Raw genomic sequence first — 21275 nt, forward strand, 5'->3', positions numbered from 1 at the left:
AGCCCTGGCAGTGCCTGCTGGGGTATAACTGTGCTGTGGTTGCAGGTGATCCGGGACATCCTGTTGATAGGACACCGGCAAGCCTTCGCCTGGATAGACGAGTGGTGCGGTGAGTGAGCAGTAGATGAAACCCACGGTGCAGCGGAATGCAGGAGCTTCCTGCCCTGGTCCCTTCCGCCCCCCCAGCCCTGGTCCTTGCCCTGTGTCTGGGCTGGGCTACAATGCCAGGGTTTCCCAGCAGCCCCTCCCTGCCACAGTGAAAGGTGCCGTTCACATTGGAACATGGGGCCCAGCCATCAGAATGTTCGTCCCTTCCCAAGGCAAACCCACTCTCCCCAGACCTGCCCTTCCAGGTGCCCGCTCTCTCTCTGCTCCTGGCTCCATCTAATGCAGGCAAAGCACCGGTGTGAGCACTCTCCTGGTGCTGGGAGCAGAGCTGCCCATGGCAGGGTCACTGCCAGTGCTGGACTGGGGGTCAGTCCCTCCCACTGATAAAGGCATGTGACCCGTCTCATGCCCCAGGGAAGGTTGGCGCTTCCTCCAGGGCTGAACTTGGCCCTGTAGATTGTGAAGTGTCACTGCTTTGGGCTGGGAAGCCGTATTTGTGGTGCATAAGGCAGCAGAGACAGGGGGCTCCTCCAACCCCCTCGAGGGGGTGCTGTCCCTTTCAGGGTGTCAGTGACTGTTGAACACGAAAATGCTTTAGAGATCATCTCAAAGGGGCAGAGTCCTGTCCCCTTTGCTAACCCCACTAATTTCTCCTCCCCCCCACACTCCAGCTGATGCCACCGTTTCCTGGCTTTTCCTCTGAGTCTCATTGCTGCTGGGGCTTTTCATTTCGCTGACTCAACTTCTGAGCCCCCCACACCTGCACCTCCCCTCCAGTCCCACACGAGCCCTTTCCCTTCTGGCTGGCACAGCTGCACTGCTCTCCCCCCTCTTACATCCCCCGCCCCCAGAGTCCTTCACTGCATGTCCAGCTGGCGACAGCCACGCGGTGCTGGGGGGCTAACCTGGGGTTGGCGTTATGTTCGGAGTACTGGGGTGGGACAGCAGGAGACGTGCCCAGGTAGGATCAGGAATAACCTCTGCTCCCAGCCAGAAGACTCTGGAGCCCCCCGGTCTGCTTCCTCCGCCAGCCTGCAAGCCACTCTGCGTTTCGGGCTCTGGCTACCTCAGGGATGGAGCTGTGGGTTGACACCTGAGGGCTGCTCTTCGGCGGGGCTGGCAGAGACACAGCTGTGTTCCACCCCCAGTGCTGAAAGCTTGTGGGCTTTGACGCCGAGGGGAAGGCTGTGTCTGGACAGACAGACAGGGCACGGAGGGAGCATAACTCAGTGCTAGCGCTGGGCTGCTGTGTGCTGGGCTGTACTGCCCCCTGGTGCTCAGCAGAGGAAGAGGTATTGAGAAGGGGAGCAACCCAGTGGTTCTGAGTTAGCTGAGCCAGCCCGTCTCCCCAGTTCTCTTGGAAACTCCCAGGGAATCCTGCCAGTGAGGGTCCCACAGCCAGCACATGCAGCCAGAGCCAGTTAGATCTTCCCTCCCCTCTGGGCCTGCCGGCACCCCTCTCTTCTTGGAATTGGCAGAAGAAGCTATTCCTGTCACTGCGTCTTTGGGGTATCTGCCCTGCGGACAGTCACTCCCTGGCCTCCTCCAAGTTGGCCAGCATCAGGGCCCCAGAAAGGCCCCTCTGCAGGGCGCTCTCTTCGGTGAGCAGATGGGGGACGTTGCTGGATGAATTGTGTCACCGTCGGGGCAGGGGTCAAGGCTGGTGCAAGGGGATCTCTGTGGGGAAGGGGAGGGCAGACCCCCTGCAGTAAGGAGATGGGGAAGGCTAGCCCAGGAGCGGAATGAGCTGCATCCCAATGACCCAGGCAAACACAAAGCAGGAAGGGAGCAGTGGCTGTGACACCAGTAGAAGAGACATTAGGACTGGAGTAGGTGGGAAATCTCTATCCAGAGCTTCTACCCCGTTCCCTACAGGAACTTCCACTTGGAGAGAGTGCGGCTGATCTAGCTGTGAGCTCACCCAGCCAGCGCTGCTAGGCCATTGCCTATGGCGACTGCTGCTAGGAGAGGACCTGGGAGTGCCCCGCAGCTGGCGTTCCTACGTAAGTCCCGGCAGAAGGAAATCACCCCACTCTCAGAGCTCCTATCCGTTCTGTACAGCTGCTCTTGCTGGGAGTGGCTGGGATTGGAGGACATGGGAGCTCCCCCATAACCAGTACTCCCACACCATTCCCTACAGTGCCTCCTACTGGGAGAGGCTGGGACTGGAGAAACGCTTCAACCACTGCACAGGGAGGGAGGGGCATGTGTTGGGCCCCTCGGAGGTTGCTAGTGTTTGCACTGGGCTTGGAAGGTGATGCTTTAACTGGTCAGAGCTGGTGGTTCAAGGTCTCTGCCCAGCAGAGAGGTGTAGTCTGAGAAATGATGGCTGTGCAATTTGCTGGTGCTTTCTTTTCCTTCCCCTTCAGTCTTCCTGGGCTGGGTTACCGATCTGTCTCCTGGGTAACAGTACTAACAACTCGGACCCTGTCTGCTGCTCTTGCTGGGTCTCAGCTGCGCTGACCACACAGGGCACCATCTCTCCAGCTCACAGCCTGGGTGATCACAGCAGAGGCAAGGCACCAGGGCTGCCATCCATCTGGCTCCTGGGGCTCCCTGAGGCTGGGGGCTCTTCGGCAGCTCTTGGGGTCAGCCTGAGGTTTGGCAAAGGAAGTTTAGCTTGGCTGCCGGGCGATGTGGAGTGGAGCTGCCTCCCATCATGTGGATGGGATTGGCTGGTCTTTGGGGGCACAGGGGTGTCCTCTTGTGAAGCAGGTGCCTTGAAAGGGAAGGGTCTTTCTTCTCCTCACTTTCCTGGTGGTAGCCTGTTGCAGTCTGTCCAAATGTCTCTGTCCTGTGCATGATTGTTTCTGTGACTTTCTTTGTGCTGGGTTCTCTGTGTTATTCTCTTCATGAGCACGTGGCTGAGAATGCCTGAGCGTGCGGCAAGCAGAGAGAGAGAGACTGTGTGTGTGTGTTCGTGCATAGAGAGAGTGAGACTGTGTGTGTGTGTGTCCTGAGTTCCTCGTGGAGAAGGAGGGAGGCATTGGCTAAGGAGGAGCCTGGCCTGAGCACATTGGCCAGCCTGATGGAGATGCTCGTAAGAGGGACAGTGACATGGCCTCCCTTGGAATTCCAGTGTGACAGATGCATGGGATGGAGACCGTCTCATCATTCCCACCATCACCTTGGTCCCAGCCGTTACAAGCAAAACTTTATAAGCTGTGTGCACAGAGCACAGGTGCAGGGCACATAGCAGAGGGTGTCTGACTATGTCTGTTTCAGACAGACCCTGGCCTGAATGCACTGTGTGTGTGTGTTCATATAGGGGATATTGCACTGGGGAAAGCATGCATGCATCTTCTGGAGGGGCAATGTGCAGCGGTTTCTGTATAGGATGGGGGAGGGGGCAGCCAGTATGGAGACACAAGTGATGGGTGCATGGGGGGGAGGAGGGGGTGCCTGCAAAGACAGACTGGAGACTCAAGTGATGTGTGCGTGCACACTCAGAATGGAGTTGTGTTTGTGTGTGTGCGTGTATCCAGAGTGGAGAAAAAGTGATGGGTACATGTGTATGTGTACATCCGGAATAGATACACAAGTGATGGGTACAGGGCGGGGGGGGGGTGCATGCAAAGACAGAGGATACTCAAGTGGTGGGGGTTTGCGCGTGCACACTCAGAAGGGAGACGTGCATTGTGTGTGGGGTGTACCTCCAGACTGCAGGCACAAGGGATGGGTAAGGGGGGTCCAGAATGGAGTCGAAAGTGATGGGGGGGTGCGTGTGCGTGTGTACATACATCCAGCATAGAGACCCAAGTGATAGCCAGCTGGATGCATTTGTGACTGTCTGGGAGTTCCCTTCCTGAGAAGTGCCTTGGCTGTTGAGCCAGCTGGCCCCATTGCGGCTCCCTGGGCTGGATGTGTGAGGAGCTCCCCGGAGGCGCTCTTCTTGCTAACGGAGCAGTGAGAGGGTCTCTGCCTGTTACAGACATGTCCCTGGAAGAGGTTCGCGCCTTCGAGACTCAGATGCAAGTGGCCACAAACCAAAAGTTCGGAAGCCAGGACCCCTAGCTTCCCACCCACCCCGCTCAGGACTTTCTTTTGTATGTATGTTCCTTTTTGGTTTCTCTCTTTCTCCAGTTCTTGCAGCCTTTGTTGTTCAGGTTTCCTCCCAGCCCCACCCCGTGTGGTAGGGCATGGCATGGAAGCAGCTCCTTCCCCGATTGTCAGTCTGAAATCAGCTGTCGGGCAGCAGCACAGCCAGTCTGGAGAGCGTGCGCGTTGTTGTGGGCCCCCCACTGCTAAAGTGGGGTGAGGAGTTGGAGCCAGGTGGCCTGGCAGGCCCTCTCCTGTGCCAGCTCTCTTTAGATCTGATCGTCAGGAAGTTGGCGTAGAAATGTGCGAGCAGGGAGCGCTCAGACCTAGCAGCCGTGGGGAGGGAGCAGCAGGTGCTTGGGGCTGTGAGAGTGTCCTCCTTTCCTGTGTTGTTTGGTTACGCTGCCATGTCTTCGTCAGGCCAGGGCTTTCCTTCCGCTCTGCTGGCAAACTAGGCACAGAGTTCCCCTCCCACATCCCAGCCCCATGGAGATCGGAGACACACACGTATTCACCTCCAGGCAGATTGCACGCAGACACCTACACCCCAGTCCCCCTGAGATTACACACACACACGGTGTCCCCCCCACCCCCCTCCGAAGCTAGGGCAGCACAGTGGTTTCAGAGGGACACATTCACAACTGCACCAGAGTCCTGTTTCCCATTCACAGCTCATGCCGTCTCTTCCATTGGCATCTGCCCCCGGTGTCCTGGATCCTGAGCATGCAGCACGACCACCTGCTTTTTCAGAGCTGCTTGCTTGGGTCCCCTTGCCCTTCGCTTTTCTGGGCTGGGTGGATGTAGCCAGAGAAATGTGACCAATGAGCACTGGGAGCTCTTGGTGAACGAGATGGATTTCCCAGTACCAGACAGGTGCCTTGCGCGTCTCCTGAGAGTCTGGATCAGCCCAGCCCTTAACTTGTGTCCATCAGGTGAGTATTTAGTGAGTACTCACGGAAGAGGCAGAGGCTGACAGCAGGGTGGGCAGAGCAGAGGCTGCGCCAGCTTCCCCAGTCCACCTCGCCCCTCACCTACATCCCCTGCTGTTCCACAAGATAACAGCCCAGAATGGAAACCTGGGCCCTGGCCCATGGCAGAGGTACGCAGGCAGTCCCCAGGCTGTTGCTGGACCTGACGCAGCTGGCTTGCCCAAGAGGCAAGAAGCAAGTCAGTTCACCTGCTGGCTCTGTCGATCCAGCCATGTACAGGAGCTGCCCTGTGGTGGTCACAGCTGAGTCGACTCACTCCCACATCCCTCGGCTTCATGGGAGGGGAGGTGTTGGTGGGGCAACTTCTCTTAAGGTGAGGGCCGTACTAGGGACGAGTCAGAGACCTCAGGGAAACGACTGTTGCTTAGGTTGGAAAAGTGCGCCCCTCTGGCACGCTCCTGTGGGGAATAGCAGGGGGCTTCAAGCACCATATCTTGGCTGTGGCTCCCTTTTACAGCCCTTTTGGGCCATAGTTTGCTCTGCCTGGCCTCGTCCAGTCTCTGTTTTAGCCACAGCAGTGATGGGCCCTGTGTAAACGTGCAGAGGGATGGGATGGGCTTAGGTCGGGTTATAGATAGATAGAACAGTGGTTCCCAACTTTACCTCATGCCCCCCCCATCTGTGCTCCCCCAGGACAGAGGTAAGGGGGCCGAGGCTGGGGCCACAACTGGGGGCGGGCGTGGGGCTGGCAGCCAGGGCCAGGAGCAGAACTGGCTGGCGCTCCCTCCCTGCCCCCTGTGGGGGCTGTTCTGGGCCCCAGCTGTGCCCCCAAATGTTAGGGGGCGCGCCCCACAGTTTGGGGACCTCTGAGATAGAGGGAGCAGGATTGTTCCACAGATGGCAGAAATTACTTTGGGCAGCCTTATCCTCAGCAAACCCAGGTTTATGGGACAGCTGGCCCTCAACTTGACAGAGGCTTAAGAGGAAGAGGCCACCCTTAGTTACTCTGGCTGTGGAGGCAGAAGCTGGTTTTTGCCTGGCACTCGGAGAGCGAAGGGTGCAGGGGCCACCCGCTCTGCTCTCTCCGGGACAGGCCTGTGAACTCTCTTTCTCTTTGTTCTTGTCAGAGATGACGATGGACGAAGTGCGCCAGTATGAGAGGGAAACTCAGGAAGCCACCAACGAGATCATCGGCAGGGTAACGCCCTCCATTTCCATCAGTGAGGTGGGGCAGCCCTCGGCCACTCACAGCGCTCCTGCCAGTGCCCCCTCCACGCCACTGAGCGGCGACCCCCCAGAATTCCTCAGCGCCCCCAAGGACAGGGCCCGGAAGAAATCCGCTCCGGAAATGCTGACGCTGCCAGCACTGAGGGAGCGCGCCAATGCTGAGTAATAGCTACCCTTGGGCCAATCCCATCGGATGGACGCAGAGCCCCAATTCCTTCCCCCACGACTTGGGGACAACGCAACCCACCTAACCTGCCTTGAGACACCTGAACTCTACCGTTGTCCTTCAGAATGTTGGTCCCTCCCTCCCCAATAAAAGAGACCCCAGATCGGTTCGAGAGCTGGACGGCGGAAGCCCCGTTGTGAGGTTGCAGACTTCCCTGCTGCCACAGACGGCCTGAGACTGCCGTCTCCCTATTACCCTGTGGTCGTCTCTCTCTTCTCAGCATTCCAGCACGGGCTCTGCTTTTCCAGCCATCAACTCAGGGAGGGCTCCTGGTCCAGCCAGCACATGGGTGCCGCTTCCTGGGGGAGATGCGCTGCACCAGACTGCGCTGGCGGCGCTGCTCAGCCACCCCTCATCTGTCCTGGTGGGTGATGCTCCTCCAAGCACCCTCCACTGGAGCCAGGCTGGGGAAGGAGGCCGACATGCCAACCTCTCCCTACGGAAGTCAGAAGCACCTTAGAAATGACAGTGGATTCTGCTGATTAGCAACCTCTTGGTTGCCATTATCTCAAGTTACCAGTGAGCAGGAGGCAGGTGCATGGGGCTGCTGCTAGGGAAAGAAGTGTTGGGATATGCTTGGCGGGGTCCTTGGTGCCAGGGCAGGACACAGCCTGGAGAGTGCAGGGAAAGGTACCTTGCAACCCCAGCGCTTCCTTCCTGTGCAGCCCTGCAAACCTCCCTGCAGCCGTGGCCAAGCTGTCAGTAAGCAGCAGGTCACTGGCAGTGTGCGAATGCCATTAACATTACAGTCAAGGGGGCAGGATCAGCTGGCCAAACACTACTATTAACCAGAAGTTGTTAGCATCAGGATTACTCGTAAGTGGAATCTACGATATCCATAAAAACTGCCAGGCATTGGCTGCCCCTCGTCCCCACGGGAGCCTGCCAGGACTGTTAGCTGATGTCCCTGCCTCCTCCTCCTGTGATTTCTGGCTGCATGCCTGGCTTCCATATAAAACAGTGGCCCCGACCATCCACCTAACCTCACTGTAGTCTCCTCCCAGCTGCAAAGCAACAGTGAGGTCGCCTGCTTCCTTCCCATGCTAATAGGAGAGCCAGGTATTAGATTGAAGGGAGGCACTGCCGACAGCCCTGTCCAGACTGCTTTGGGGACAATCCCCTGTGGCCAGATGAGATTCCTCAGGGCACTGGTGAAAAGCCAGGCCGGGGCCTTATCTATGCTAGGGACAGTTTACTACCCGTCAGTAGCTCTGGTTCTCTGGCACTAGCTGTGTTAGGAGCCCCCGTGTAGAAAAGGCCCCACCAGATTGTACACTCGCTTTGAGTAGGGGGTTATGGGACACGGGCCTGATTGTCATTTACACTCAGGGCCCCGTCCTGCCCTGCCAGTAGCGCAAAGCAGCTGAGGTGTGTATTGGCGCTGGCAGACAGCAAGACGGATTTGCCAGACCCCAGTGTTGCTAAGCGGTGGGTATGTCTCAGTGTTAGGAATGGGGGAGGGGGCGGCAGCTTCAGCCATTGTCTCTAGTGTAGACAGGTCCCTGAAGCCTGAATTGCTGCTTCTGCTGTCCCAGCTGAGCTGCCCCGTGTCCATGAGCCCTGCCAGGGGAAGGTGTGGGAGGGCCCTGCCTGGTGCCCTTTTGTTTCACCACTCCCCTCTGGTGACACTGGCAAGAATGGAGCCCATCACGCCTGACCACCCCGCCCTTCAGCCAACCAGCGCTCTCTCCATTGGTGCCTTCAGGAGCAGGACTATCGCCATGCATGCTTCCTAGTGCCCTTGTGGGCCCTTGGTGAGGCTGGCCTGCACTGCTCCCTCTCCCCGCATGCACCTTGTTACCACCTGTTCCAACTGCGCCTCGGACTTCAGCAGCCTTGAAACTGCCTCTTGCTAATCCAGCTCCCCGATGCAGCGGGGTCTTATTGCCAGCAGGACCCCAGCCCCTGCAGAGGGGATGCTGGAAATGTGCAGACTCTGGGACCAGGGGTGTCAACCACCATCCGTAACAGCCATAACGCTGGTTTTGAACCGCCCATACTAAGCACAAGTTGAATTGCACTTATTCCTAAACAGGAATCTCCCCAACTCCCCTCTGCTAGGGCCTCCTGGCTGGGCTCTGTTTGTCTGGGTTGTAATTATCCATGTTACAGATTGTGTCCCAGACCAGCAGAAATGAAATAGCGTTTGCTTCAGGAAAGTGCATGGGCCTGCTGCAGGAATAGGGATGGTCTAAGCCAGTGGTCCCCAACCTTGTGGGAATAGCAATATGCAGAAGACTGTGGCGGGCGCCAGACACCCCGCCACCGAGAAGCGGCAGTAAGTGCCGCTGCCGAAATGCTGCCAAGAAACGGCAACGCATTTTGGCGGCGGGATGTCCTGCGAGTGCAGAAAAATGCCCCGGCAGGCGCCATGGCGCTCATGGGCACCGCGTTGGGGACCCCTGGTCTAAGCCAAGGTGAACCTGAGGAACAAGACCCTGATCCTGTGAGGAGCCGAGAACCTCTTCCGTAGCTCTGTGTGCCTTCCCTTGAGGTTTAGGGGCCTCAGCAGCGAGCAGGGTCAAGCTTGTCGTGTGTTACATGAGGCCACTGGAAGAGTAGATTGGCCCCTGCTTGGGATTCGTAGCTGCCAGCTGAGAAGCATTGGGGCGTGACGGGAGGAGGCTGGGTTTGGAGATGCACCCAGATTTGGATGTTTTTCCCAACCTTTTACAAACTATCCCAAACCCTTGAATCTGCAAAGATGGACTGGGATTTGATGAGACAGGCTCTCGTGGCATTTTGTCACCCCTGGAGGCCACGTGAAAATGGGGAACATTAACCAAGTGTTTTGGACAAGTTGAGTTTTAGCTGAAGGTTTGGGTTTATTTTTAATTTGATCTAGGCTGGTTTGTCTGCCCCAGGGCCAGTGCAAAGGGCTGATGCAGTTGTGTAGAAAATCCATTCACTCCCTGGCAGTGCTGAATGTGCAATGGAAGGAAGTGTTTTTATATGTGCTATAGAAGGTTGGATATTAGAGATGGGCTAGACCCAGAGACTCCAATTCAAACCCTTCCCAAGAGTGAGGAGTTGGATTTGAATCCTCCGAGTGTGGTTCAGGTTCTGGATCAAATCCAGAATTGGGAGGGATCTATTTTCTGCTTCCAGGATACAGCTGAAATCTCACAAAGCCACATGGCAAGATTTTGCACCCTCGGATTTACACTGAAGACCAGAATTCCAAGTCAGAGCCTTGCCCCGGAGGATCTGAGCCTATCTCTGGGGTAGATCATTGTCCCTGGTTGGATGAATTTTACAAAGCCCCCTCTGGTGTCACTGAGTTTTATGTACCTCACTTAAATTTTGGGCAGCATGGACTAAGCTTTTTAATGTGTCTGGTGCTTCCTGGGTCTCAGGGCCTTGCGCGGCTGGGATTTGGTCTGTGTTCTGCCCGGATGCAACATTCCAGTCTGGACTTCTCTGCTTTGTGTCTTTAATTGTGAGCCCTCACGGGTTCGCGCTTTGTGCCCGTGGAAAATGTGTGTGTGAGCATGTGGGTGTGCAGACCACTAGCCTCACGTGGCCAGGAGCATGTGTTCCCGCTGCAGCCAACGTGGAGGTGTTTGGGTTGCTTCAGTTTTGGTCCCCAGAGGCCCTGAACTGGGGTTCTGTCTCTCATGGGTGTCCCGGGCCTTGGCTTCCTGAGGTGCCACCTGGGTGAGTGTGCAGTAGCTGGCAATGGCAGGGACTCTGCAGGGAGCACACAGGAGACTGGCTCTTGATTTATGCCCTGTGAGTGAGTGCCGACCACCATGTATAGCGGTTGGAGGCAAGTTCTGGAACTGAAGGACCATTCTCTTATTAATAGCACCTGGCCATACGTGTGTGTCCAAGAGCTACTCCCCTCTTCCTCCACCCCATTCCCATTTCGAGTCCATGGGTGTGTTTGTGCAGAGCCCATGTCCCCCGTGCTTTGAATGGGGCCAGGGCTGCCGCTGCCAGCCTGTAAATAGGGATTTGCTGAAGACAAAACCCAAATGTGAGACGGGAGGGTCTGCATCACAGTGGGATCTGGAGGATCGGTGGGAATGTATCTCACATGCAGGTGTCATGATGTAGCCCTCCCCGCTCAGCTCCCAATTGCTCTCACCCCCTTCCCTCCCTGTCCTGTGCTCCGTCCTCCTCTCACACCCTCAATAATTTCTTTATTTCTCTTCCACCCCGCTCCCCTCACAGGCAGCCAGGGCACTGTGTGTGTGTGACCTGCAGGCTGAGGGAGGCCCTGGGTGCAGGTTGCCAGATGTGCACTGAGCTGGTAGCTGTGGGCGCTCCCTTTCAGCAGATCCTGGGGGGACAGGGGAAAGGGGAGCATAGACCTTCCCTGCTGAGAGGCTTAGATCAGCTCCTGAAGGATGGGGACACCCCAACCCCGCACTCCCTTCAGGGCGCCAGGGACACCCCTTGGATACACAGGGGGCTCAGCCTGGGCCGAGGGAAGCAGGGTTGTCCTGGTGACACCAGCACCCCCTTCTGTCTATTCCAGGCAGGCAAAGTGAAACGTTTTTCTCTTTTGAATTTGTTCCTGCGGCTCCGTGCTCCTCGCATGTGAGAGGCTATTTCGGTGTAGGCCAGCTAAAGAGGGGGCAGGGGCTGGCTTCCTTTCTTACAATGAAGCCCTTTTCAGAAATAAAGCTGTTGCTCCTGGCTTCTCTCAGGTGTTCTTTAATCTCTGCTGCTTCTCCCGTCCCTTCTCTGTGCCCCTCCTGGGTGTGTGAGTCTCCTGCAGGGAAAGGGGCGGCAGAGAGGGGTGTCTGGCCATGAGCCTGCTCCTGGGTGCAGCCCCTGCCCTTTCTCCACGATGCACCATTAGCTCAGGAGCGTGGCCATCACTGGCCCTGGAAGGCAACCACCACAGAGGAAGGCAAACGGCTCTTTAGTGGACAGAAAGGATCCTTCTCCAGTGCTGCACACAGCACCTAGCTGCAACAGCAATTGGGCCCATGCGAGAGAGTGAGCTGCATTCGCTGAGGCAGGCACCGCCGTGACGAGAGCCTGTCTGCGTATTGAGGTCACCAGCATCTCCCGGGGCTGTGGCCCTCCGGGGTCACCAAGGCAGAGGGCAACACAAGAGTAGCAGGCTCACTGGGGGTGGATCTAACTGTGCTCAAGGAGGATTGCAGGCTGGGTCTAATGAAAAGCCTGCCTTTCAGTGATGCACAAGCCAGGGTCACAAATATCACTCCAGGGTTTCCCTCCCCGCAAACTCCCAATCCAGATGTGTTCACTGCATGGCAATACCATCTCCGGTCTCATTCCAGTTGTACTCAGTACCCCAGCCCGGGGGAGATAACTGCCTGCCCTTCCACACTCCAGATGTTCTTCTGGCCTAAGGGGACAACACCTTCCCCATGCATCAAGTGGAGCTGCTGTAGCCCTGGAAATGAATGGGTAGAATAAACATGGTGGGGCTGTAACTTGGGCCCGGGTCCCAGAGACGGTGGCTCTTGGCTGGTTGCCCTGCCCTTGGTTGAGTGGGAGCAAGTGCCTGTTCGCACGTTGGGTGCCGGGGCAGGTTGGGAACCTTTCCCCAGAGCCCCCCGCTGAGCTGAGCTGGGCGTTCTCACCTGTGGGCTAAGGTAGCCGCTGGGGAGCTGACACCAGGCACGCAGACCCCCAAACACTGGCACCGGCAGTCTGGAGCAGCCACCCTGGATGTTGCCCTAGTAACTATATACTTTATGATCCCGGCCTCCTCTGAGACCTGCTACTAGCTAGCGCTATAGGAGAGCAAGGCCTTGGTGATATTTATTAACTGTAAAGATCCTCTTCCATGATGCTGATGTGTCACTGTAACACACAGGCCTGCCCAGCAGAGGGCACTAGCTGAAGTATGCTTTACAGCCCCCCAGAAAAGGCCCACCCACCTCCCAGGTCCCCAGCACTGCACAGCCCAAGCAAGCAGCTCTCCCGCCTGGGCTCGAGGAAGAGCCACTAGGCATGGAGAGTCCCTGTCCAGCTCAGGCTGGGAGCCTGGGGAGGAGGAGCTCAGGAGGAGCCCTGCACTCTGGCTGGGGAGGTGGCAGTAGCTGACAACGCATATAGCGACGGTGTCTCCTCTCTACTCCCCTCTGTCCTCAGCCCCGTCTAGCCCCCCCATGTCTGGCTCATCCGGGGTGCCAGCCAGCCCGTGGCACATGATGTAGTAGGCATTGCAGTAGACGGGTGACTTGTTGGGGTTGGAATAGACCTGCTCCGGCTTGAGGGAGGAGAAGGGATTGGCTCCGTAGCCTGTGATCTGAGTCTCCAGCTCCATCAGGATTTTCAGGGAGTACTTCAGCTCCTGCTCGCTGTTGGGAGGGGATGGGGCATGGTTACCACACTGCCAGCCTCACCCCACCCCTGCACCTCCAGACACCGCCTGGGACTTGACCCCTGCCAGAGTAAAACACCAGGGCCCTGACACTGCACCAGGAGACTTGCAGCGTGAGCTTCCCCACAGCGGTGCCACGTCCGTGCCAGCTGGGACTCCAGCACCGTGAGCTTCCCCACAGCGGTGCCCTGACGCTGCGCGCCAGGGCTCCAGCAGCACCACCTTCACTGCAGTGCTCTGATAGTGGCCGCTGCCGAAACGCTCCCTTGGCAGTCAGGCGCTAATAGCCAAAAACACCCTGTGGTTACAAGGTGACTGGTTCAGAGAGCAGCTGTCTCATACAAATGACTGGCTGGCGGACTCTGGGGCACAGGACAGCGGAGCCCCACACGTACTCAGCCCCGCAAGGGAAAGCACGGGGCAGGGGGAAGGGCCTTTCTTACCTGTAGATGGTGAAGAGGGTGGGGATCTTGTAGTCCCGCAGCAGCAGCAGTGTGGGGAGCCAGCCATCCATCACATCCAGGCAGGCATGTAATCCTGCAGAGGGAAGGACACCAGAAAGCATTGGAGCCTGATCCCCTGCCCAGTGAGGCCAACAGCAGTCCTGCCTCTGGTGTCACCGGCAGCAAGCTGAGAGCCTTGCTGTGGTAGGCGCCGAAGCTGCATGTGCACTAACGGGCAGGCACACACGCCCTGCCTGCCCGTTGTCCCATGCCCTGCATAGCATCATGTTTCCAGGAGGCCCCATTCTCCCTGCCTTGCAAACAAGTAGCTCGCATGACTTCAATGTCTCTCATGAGGAGGGGCAGACGCAACAAGCCCCTGGAGTTTTCCCAGAAGGGAGGGGTGACAAGGAATGCTGTTTATGCAGCTGCCTCGCCTGCCCCCAGCTAGGGCACCCTGGATGGAATGAGCTGACTGGCGCGTGTAGTGTTTGAGGAGTGGGGGCTTGAGAAGCGTTCCCAGCTTGCGAGCCATTGGGGATTTCACGGGCTCCCTCTGGCTCTACCAGGCCAGCCCTCTGCTTGCGATGTTATTGTCCTAGTGCTAGCATATGTCCAGCAAAATGCTGTCATGGCACACCGGCATGCTGAGTGTCTTCCTCCTCCAGGAACACTGGATCCCAACACGTTGGTCCTGGAAGACACGGCGGGTCAGTCAATCCACAGTACTCTCAAACTGCTGGCAAAGGCCTAATAAGCCTTTGCACTGATATACTTTTCCTTGCAGGGCCCCAAAGCACATTACAAATGTTAAACAACACCTGTGAGGTAAGCAAGTAGCATTATCCCCATTTTACAGCTGGGGAAGCTGAGGCACAGAGCCATGGACCTTGCCCAGAGCCAAGACTAAAAGCCTGGGCTCTTGACTCCCAGTTCTCTGTTCCAGCCAACAGCAATGATCTACATAAGTGAAAACAGAGAAAACCACAGGTATTTTTCATTGCTTGCAACTGATGCTTTTATGTTTTGGTATTATTGTTGAATCTGTTTATTAACAACACTAGGTGCCTGCTTGATGCTTTGCGGACAGGTAGAATATGGCAGTTCGCTGCTCCATGGAGTTTACAGTCTAGCACAGGCATGAGGCTCAGTCCACCCTCAAACATTATACTGGCATAACTCCCTGATTGAAAATCACACCCCTGACTGACATAGCTATGCTGACAAAACCCCCAGTGGAGATGCAGCTGTGTCGACCATAGAGGGCTTCTGTTGACAGAGCTGACTTCATTTGGGGAGGTGGTATTCCTAGATTGACAGAATCTCCTTCTGTCAGTGGAGGCTGCATCTACACCAGGAGGCTAGGCCAACATAGCTATCATCTCTGTAGTGTAGACATACCAGCAAGGGATGACCATGAACAGAGGGCCATAGGCCCAGATCCTCAAAGGTACTTAGGCACCTTTGATTTCAGTCAGGTGCTTAAATACCTTTGAGGCTCTGGGCCTTAATACTGAGAAACCAAGGGCTACAACAGAATAACGTGCATGTGTGGGCACGCACACACACGCCACCAAACCAGAATCTTTGGTAAAAGCCACCAGAGGTTGCCTAAATCCACAGCCTATAAACACAACCCCGAAACCCAGAAGCACACCAGTTACATTCTCACCCAACCTTTGTAACCTACATCTAGGATTTTCCCCTTCCTCCACCTTACGACAGCCACACTCACCTCCCATAACACACGTCTCTGCCCTCCACAAAGCATGCCCCCGTCAGAAATGGCTGATTTGGATTGTTCTGAGTGTTGACCCAGTGCCATGTTGAAGAAGAGCGTGCTTGTGCAGTGCGGGTTCTTTAGTGGATGGTTTGAATGGGTAACACTGGACACGCTTTGTTTTCTTAGCAATCTAGAGCAGTGTTGATCATTCTGGACAGTTATCGATCACAGTCTTGTTATTTAGGTGTGGTAACAGGGGAGCTCCGAGATTGTGTTTTGTTCTTCCAGCAGTTGATGTTTGAGTTAAGGATGGTTCAGTGGTTAGAGCGCTAGTCTGGGACTTGGAAGATCTGAATTCAGTTCCCTGCTCTTCCACATACTCACTGTGTGACCTTGGGACACCTTGCTTAGTCTATACTAGAAAGGCTTTGTCAATACAGCTATACCAGTCAATCCTTCTAGTGAAAGACACAGCTTCCACTGACAAAAGAGTGCTTTTGCCAGTATAGCTAATCCTGGTTCCACAAATGAAATAAGTTACCACTATGTTTGCACTAGGGTTTTTGCCACCCTAGGAAGACCATAAATAAAATCGCACCCCTAACCAACATTATTATACCAGCTAAATTTCTAGTCTAGACCTGGCCTCATTCTCTCTGTGCCTCAGTTCCCCTCTATAAAATGGGGATAATAGCACTTCCCTGCCTCACAGGGTGTGGGGCACATAAAGCCATCCAGATACCATGGCAATAGGGGCTGCATAACTAGATGGTTACGGTTGCATGTTTTGGGCTGAAGTACAGAGAAGAGGTTTCTGGCTGGTGGACATGGTTGTAGATGGCAAAAGCAGAGAGAGGACTTCACTAAAGTTTCCCTGGCTTGTTTTGGTTGGGTTGGTGATAGATCCAACTGAGTAACACAGTTCTTTGGTGGAACATGTAAGAGAGTTGTTTAGGTCTGGTGTGATGGGGCATCTACCCCACACTCACCCTGCAGGGTTTAATGCAGCCCAGATGGGCCAATTAACCAATTAGGCAGTTAATTAAGGAGGTTCAACTGGGCAGGAATAGGCGGGACCTATAAAGCCCAGGAGCTGGAAGGAGAAGAGGCTGCTGGGAAAAGGCAGAGACACTGCCAGAAGAATGGGAGAAGCCAGTGTGGTGGGCAGGCTGCAGTCACTCCCTGGGAAAAGGGGAGGAGGTGGCTTTGGGAACTGGTAGGCCCAGGAATAAAAGGGGAACCAGTAGTTGGAAGCAGCCCAGGGACAGAGCAGTGAGGCCAGGAAGAGAAAGCCCAGACTGCTGAGCTGAGGGTCTCTGGGCTGGAACCCACAGTAGATGGTGGGCCTGGGTTCCCCTTCCAGCCACTGGGTTAGTGGCACTACGGTAGTGACTATTGAGTAGCTTTCTCTTTCTTTTAAAAAAAAGTGCTGATATGTTACAAACCCTTGTAATTCTCTGGCCATTTCTACATGCTTGCTGCAAGTATTTCTTGCCCTTTCCAGTGCAGTGATGCAGGCCTCAGCTAGGCTTTGCCTACTGTGAGGAGAGAACCTTAAACTTTGAAAAGGAAACCCCTGAAATTAGGCAAGAACGTAAATACTATGAAGTAACATCAAATACTTGGTTAGGAAAGTAATAAACTGTAAATAATCATTGCAAGGAAAGAAACTTTGCCAACATGCTGTGTCACCCCCAGTAAGGACTCAACTCTTCCTCCCTCGAGCTGCAAAGTCTAGTTTCACCCTGGCTGTCCTGACTTCTCCTCTCCCTCTGGCTTGCGATGCTCCTTTGATCTGCTACGACCGTACCACTTGCGATCTCCTTTGATCTGCTACGACCGTACCACTTTCCAGCAGGTTCGCCCACAAGTGATTGTGCCTCACCCAGAGAGCCATGCCCGTTCCCCAGGTGCCTATACTGTATTCCCTCTATCAGTGTCCCAGTGGTCAATCTCATCAGTCACATGGTCTGTGCCCCGCCCGGCCCTTCATATCCAGTTTCCTTGGCAAATCTCCTTTTTACCCCAGTGCTGCTGCCTTCTTTAATCACCTTCCAACGGCCTCTTCTCCGGCGGAATCCGAGCCCTCTCCGCAGCTCGAGCTGCCCTCTCTCCGGGGGTCTCTTTCCCCACCCAGGACAGCATTCTGTGCTGCTGCATCGCAGGGGCAGCAGGCTCCAACGCTATGCCCAACTGCAGCAGGGGCTAGTGCTCGGGCCAGGGTAACTACACCTACAAACTTCCTAACCACTTGCAAACTTTCCCCTTGGGCTGCGTTCTCAGTTCAGAGGCTGGGCTGATCCACAGGATTCAGAGCGGGATGCGCCAGGCAGGAGAAGATTCCCAATCTGATGATCTGATTCAGGTCTGTCTCCGCTTCCCAATAGACGGGGCTCTTGGTGACTTCCCAAGGTATCTAAAAAGCACACAGTGGGTCTGGCATACGCAGAGGGGGAAAGCACACACCATTTTTGGCTGTGCTTGCTAGGGGGCAGCAGACACCCGGACTGAAATCTTGACAGCCTGTCTGAGCTGTGATATTAGGCCTATGGGATCCTGGCTATGTAGCACTTCCTCTGGCAGCCGGTCCCTAATGGCATATGGCAACCAGGTTGAAAAGCAATCTGGTTAGGAGCTAACAAAGTACCTGGGTTTGACGACTCCTTTCCCAGGATATAGGCTACCACAGCCATTCTGGCCTTTAATTCCCAGAGCCTCCTTGGTATTACCATTGATAAGATGTTGTCTCGGTGCCTCTCCCTTCTTTTTGCTTTATGTTGTCTCCAGTCCTTGTCACCCTGAGTGTCCCCTGCCCTCTGGAAGTGGAGAAGGTACAGCAGGAGGAAACCCAACTGCGGGGTGGGGTGATAACAGAGGGTGCAGAAACAAGCCTCAGGAGAGGAGATTGAGGGGGGAGGGCTGTCAGGGAGGAGCAGGAAATCTGAAGGGTACCATTGGTTGGGCCTGGAAGGAGGGACCCGAGGAGCACTGCCCCAGATGGGCAGTATCAGAGGGGAGGGCAGCACCATTTGAGACAGTGGTTAGCCTCTGTCTGTGCACTCACCTGGATGAAAGCCCACCACAAGGTCTGGGCGGGCAGCCTGATGAGTCTCCACCTGGGATTCCCAGAAGTCAGGATACAGGGCCTTGTAGCTGCTGAGATAGACTCTTCCTCTGGGCCCGAATGCTGTCAGCGGAGGCCTCATGATGGGTCCATCTACCACATTGACTCCCACCATTACTACCTCAATGCCCTGGTGCCTAGGAAACACCCGCGTCAGCTCATCATAATCGGTCACCCGGGTGTTGAGGGTCTCGATATGGGAAGCCCCTACGATATGCACTGTGACAGGCTTGGTATAGAGATCAATGGCGAAAGCATGCAGTGCCATGGCGATGGTGATTGGCCTGGACTGGAAGTCTGTGGTCAGCCGTTTGACAGACTCCAGCAGCTCTCCCTCCTCTGGCTTTGGCTTCCCCACGTTGGCCCAGAGGATGTTCATATAACGCCCAGTCAGTATAGAGCTCAGCTTTTCTTCCAGGAGCTCCTGCATGGAGAACCAGTCTTCCCAGCTTTTCACCTCCTGTATACGCTTTGTCCAGGTCGCCGTGGGGAATGGGATGTCACCTAGAAGGAGAACCCCAGAATTCTCAGCTCATACTGTGCTGATCTTTTCCCTGGATAAGGAGCTCTGCCATTCAGCTCAACGGGAGATGCTGAGCCCAGAGCAGCCCTGCCAGTGAACAAGGATATGTTGTGTGGTAATGAAGGGGAAACAATAGGGAGACGGAGGAGCTGACTATATAACAGAAGTCTGAGCCATTAACTCTGTGAAGGACGTTGGAACCCCAGATACCCCAGGAGTCTGCAAGCCAAACTAGGAGAGCAGCTGCAGGTATCCATGACTCCACAAATCCCCTGAACAGTTGAGTGTATGAGGCCTAATGAGGAAACTGGAAGCCCTTGCAGGGGCGGGGGGTGGGGTGTGTGTGTGCGTGCACGCAATTCCTGGATTCCTCCTAGCTAACACTCAGTGGTATCCAGACACCGCCTTGTTTGGCTTCACAGCATGAGAGGGTTATGTCAGGCTTCAAAGACAGCCCTCAGTGCTTGTCACTGATATCATGGAAACCCAGGCAGGCCACGAAGGTCTGGGAGCTGGGGAGGGAACGTGAGCAGGTCTGGATAGGATCCACCATGAGACCTCTGCCCAATTCCCTTCTTGGTACAATCTTCTTACTGTCTGCTTGGAGCCTTGCTTCCCGCATGAGGCAGCAGACAGATGAATCTACACGAAGGCAGCCAAATGGCCTCTGGCTGCAGATGGCCCAGCCAGCTTTGACCCAGTCAAAGAGGAGCCCTTGTCCCCTTCTGTTGGATGTAGGCTGCAAACCTACCTGTGAAGACAAGCCATTCTACCAGCCGGTCAAGAGCTACCAACTTCAGCTTCTTACACAACTTCTTGTGCATAGGCCAGTTGGCCCGTTGGCACTCTGAGTTGCAGTAATACACATTCTGGCACCTAGAGAGAGCAGGACAGAGGAGAAAGAATATGGTGCTCCACCAGGCAGCAAATTCAGGATACATCCTAGCACCTGATGGGACAGGACCATCAGGAGTGAGCTTGAGAGAGCTGCCCCAAGGAAACCAAACTCAGTGCATCAGTTGATGGGCCCCCTCTGGACTGCACGGCATTCTTGCCCTCACCTATCCCTGCATGTGAACATGAGACATAAACACATGAATTCGTTCCTGGGGTAACTTCACTGATCCATTGGGATTACACCAGGGATTAGTTTGGCCTTGGTGCTGTTGCAGTGTCTATCAAAGGGGCTGGTCAGAACAGAGAGCTCCTCACTTAGCAGGTGTCACCCACTGCGTTGGTACTGCCGCCTTCATGCAGAAGGCAGCCAGGCAGCATTGTTGGGATGTACAAGCTACTCACCAAGGGGCAGCTATGCCCCTGTCCTCAGTTATACCCCCTGCAACATGTCATCCTCCATTCATGATAGCCAGAGAGCACAGAGGTTTAGACACTGAGGGCCTGTTCTCACTGAAGTTAATGGAATGACTCCCATTGACTTTGGATCAGGTTCTGAGGAATTACAAGAAAACAGATGCACACCGCCGCTATTCAGAAGAGTAACCTCTATTATGGGGCCCCATTCAGAAGCCTAGCTAAGCCTCTGTATGTTAGAGGGAATTGTCCTCCTGTTCCATAGACATTCTGGGAATGTTTCCACTGGGAACAAGGGAAGGATCTTGCCTTGTGCTATGGCTCAGTCCTTTATAGCTGTCCTCAGCCACACACTAGGCGCTATTGAGTACCTTTTGCATCGCCGGAGGCTTCTGGGGTCAGGGAGGGCATCAGGGAGTTTCTTGCACTCAGCACAGAATTTGAAGGTGTCCTCCATTTTTTGAAACATGTCGAAATAAGTCCGGATCCCAAAATCTATCCCCAGCTTCTTTCCGTCCATCGCAGACCTGAAGGAAAACAGCCAAAGTAGCAAAGCTGATGAGAGGCGAGCAGGGCACAACCCAAACTTGCCCTCCTTTCATAGCCACAAGAAGGGCCCAAAGATGCTGTGTAATGGGAGATGTTAGCATCAGCTCAGCTTGCACAGGGGTACTGTGTGCTGCTTCCTCACTGCTGCAGTATGAATTCATTACCACCGCTTTGATGAGGGATTCTGTGGGGCCAGCCCGAATGTTATCAATACCCTGATGGCAGCTAACAAAGACTGTCCTGAGCGGATGCCTTTGTGCATGCTTGTTATAATCAGGGACTGTTCTGAACTGAAGGGAAGTTATAGCCACATGTTGATGTGAAATGGCAGGGCCAGGCCTCATCTGAGGACCCCTTAGGAGAGAGAACTTTATCCCTACTAGGGTCTGAACCAACAGGGCATGATGTTCTGATCCTTTCAGAACAAGGGAGTTTAACTTTCTTTTCACTGGAAGTGGCCCTATCAGTCCAGCAAGCTCACTTCTAGCCCAGGGGGACATAGCGTTTGTTTTGCTCTTTTCCCCCAGGCCATCCAGAAGTCTAATGCTCCCAGTGACTCGTGGAGACAGAGTCCTAGAGGTGTCTGAGGTCGTGTGCCATGCAGGTATTCAGATGGCAGCACGCACCTTGTGCAGAAGCCACTGGGGGCACTCTGGCATTACTCACTTGTATTCATCATAGCTCTTCATGTTGAGCTTCTTCAGGATGACCTGCGACAGACCAGGGACGTTGCTATCCACAGCCTGGAAGCCCAGGGAGTCCAT

The 21275-nt window shown here is 55.1% G+C and overlaps 2 protein-coding genes across 2 annotated transcripts in view; one reads left to right on the forward strand and one right to left on the reverse strand.

Moving 5' to 3' along the window:
- LOC140918371 (cytoplasmic phosphatidylinositol transfer protein 1) overlaps nucleotides 1-11174 on the forward strand; it is a 45133-nt gene extending 33959 nt beyond the window's left edge. The window contains exons 9-10 of the mRNA XM_073362601.2: nucleotides 46-109; nucleotides 6203-11174. Of these exons, the coding sequence (XP_073218702.1) occupies nucleotides 46-109; nucleotides 6203-6468 (330 nt within the window). The 3' untranslated portion in view covers nucleotides 6469-11174. The remainder of the gene's footprint in view (nucleotides 1-45; nucleotides 110-6202) is intronic.
- Nucleotides 11175-12502: 1328 nt separating this feature from the next.
- On the reverse strand, nucleotides 12503-21275 carry MSS51 (MSS51 mitochondrial translational activator; the record flags this gene model as incomplete). The annotated part of the gene is made up of 6 exons (XM_073361410.2): nucleotides 12503-12815; nucleotides 13282-13375; nucleotides 18069-18632; nucleotides 19403-19527; nucleotides 20334-20489; nucleotides 21178-21275. Coding segments are annotated over 6 exons (1266 nt in total), but the record flags the coding sequence as incomplete, so codon positions are not given.

The sequence above is a fragment of the Lepidochelys kempii genome, chromosome 10, assembly GCF_965140285.1.
Source record: "Lepidochelys kempii isolate rLepKem1 chromosome 10, rLepKem1.hap1, whole genome shotgun sequence".
Lineage (NCBI taxonomy): Eukaryota > Metazoa > Chordata > Testudines > Cheloniidae > Lepidochelys > Lepidochelys kempii.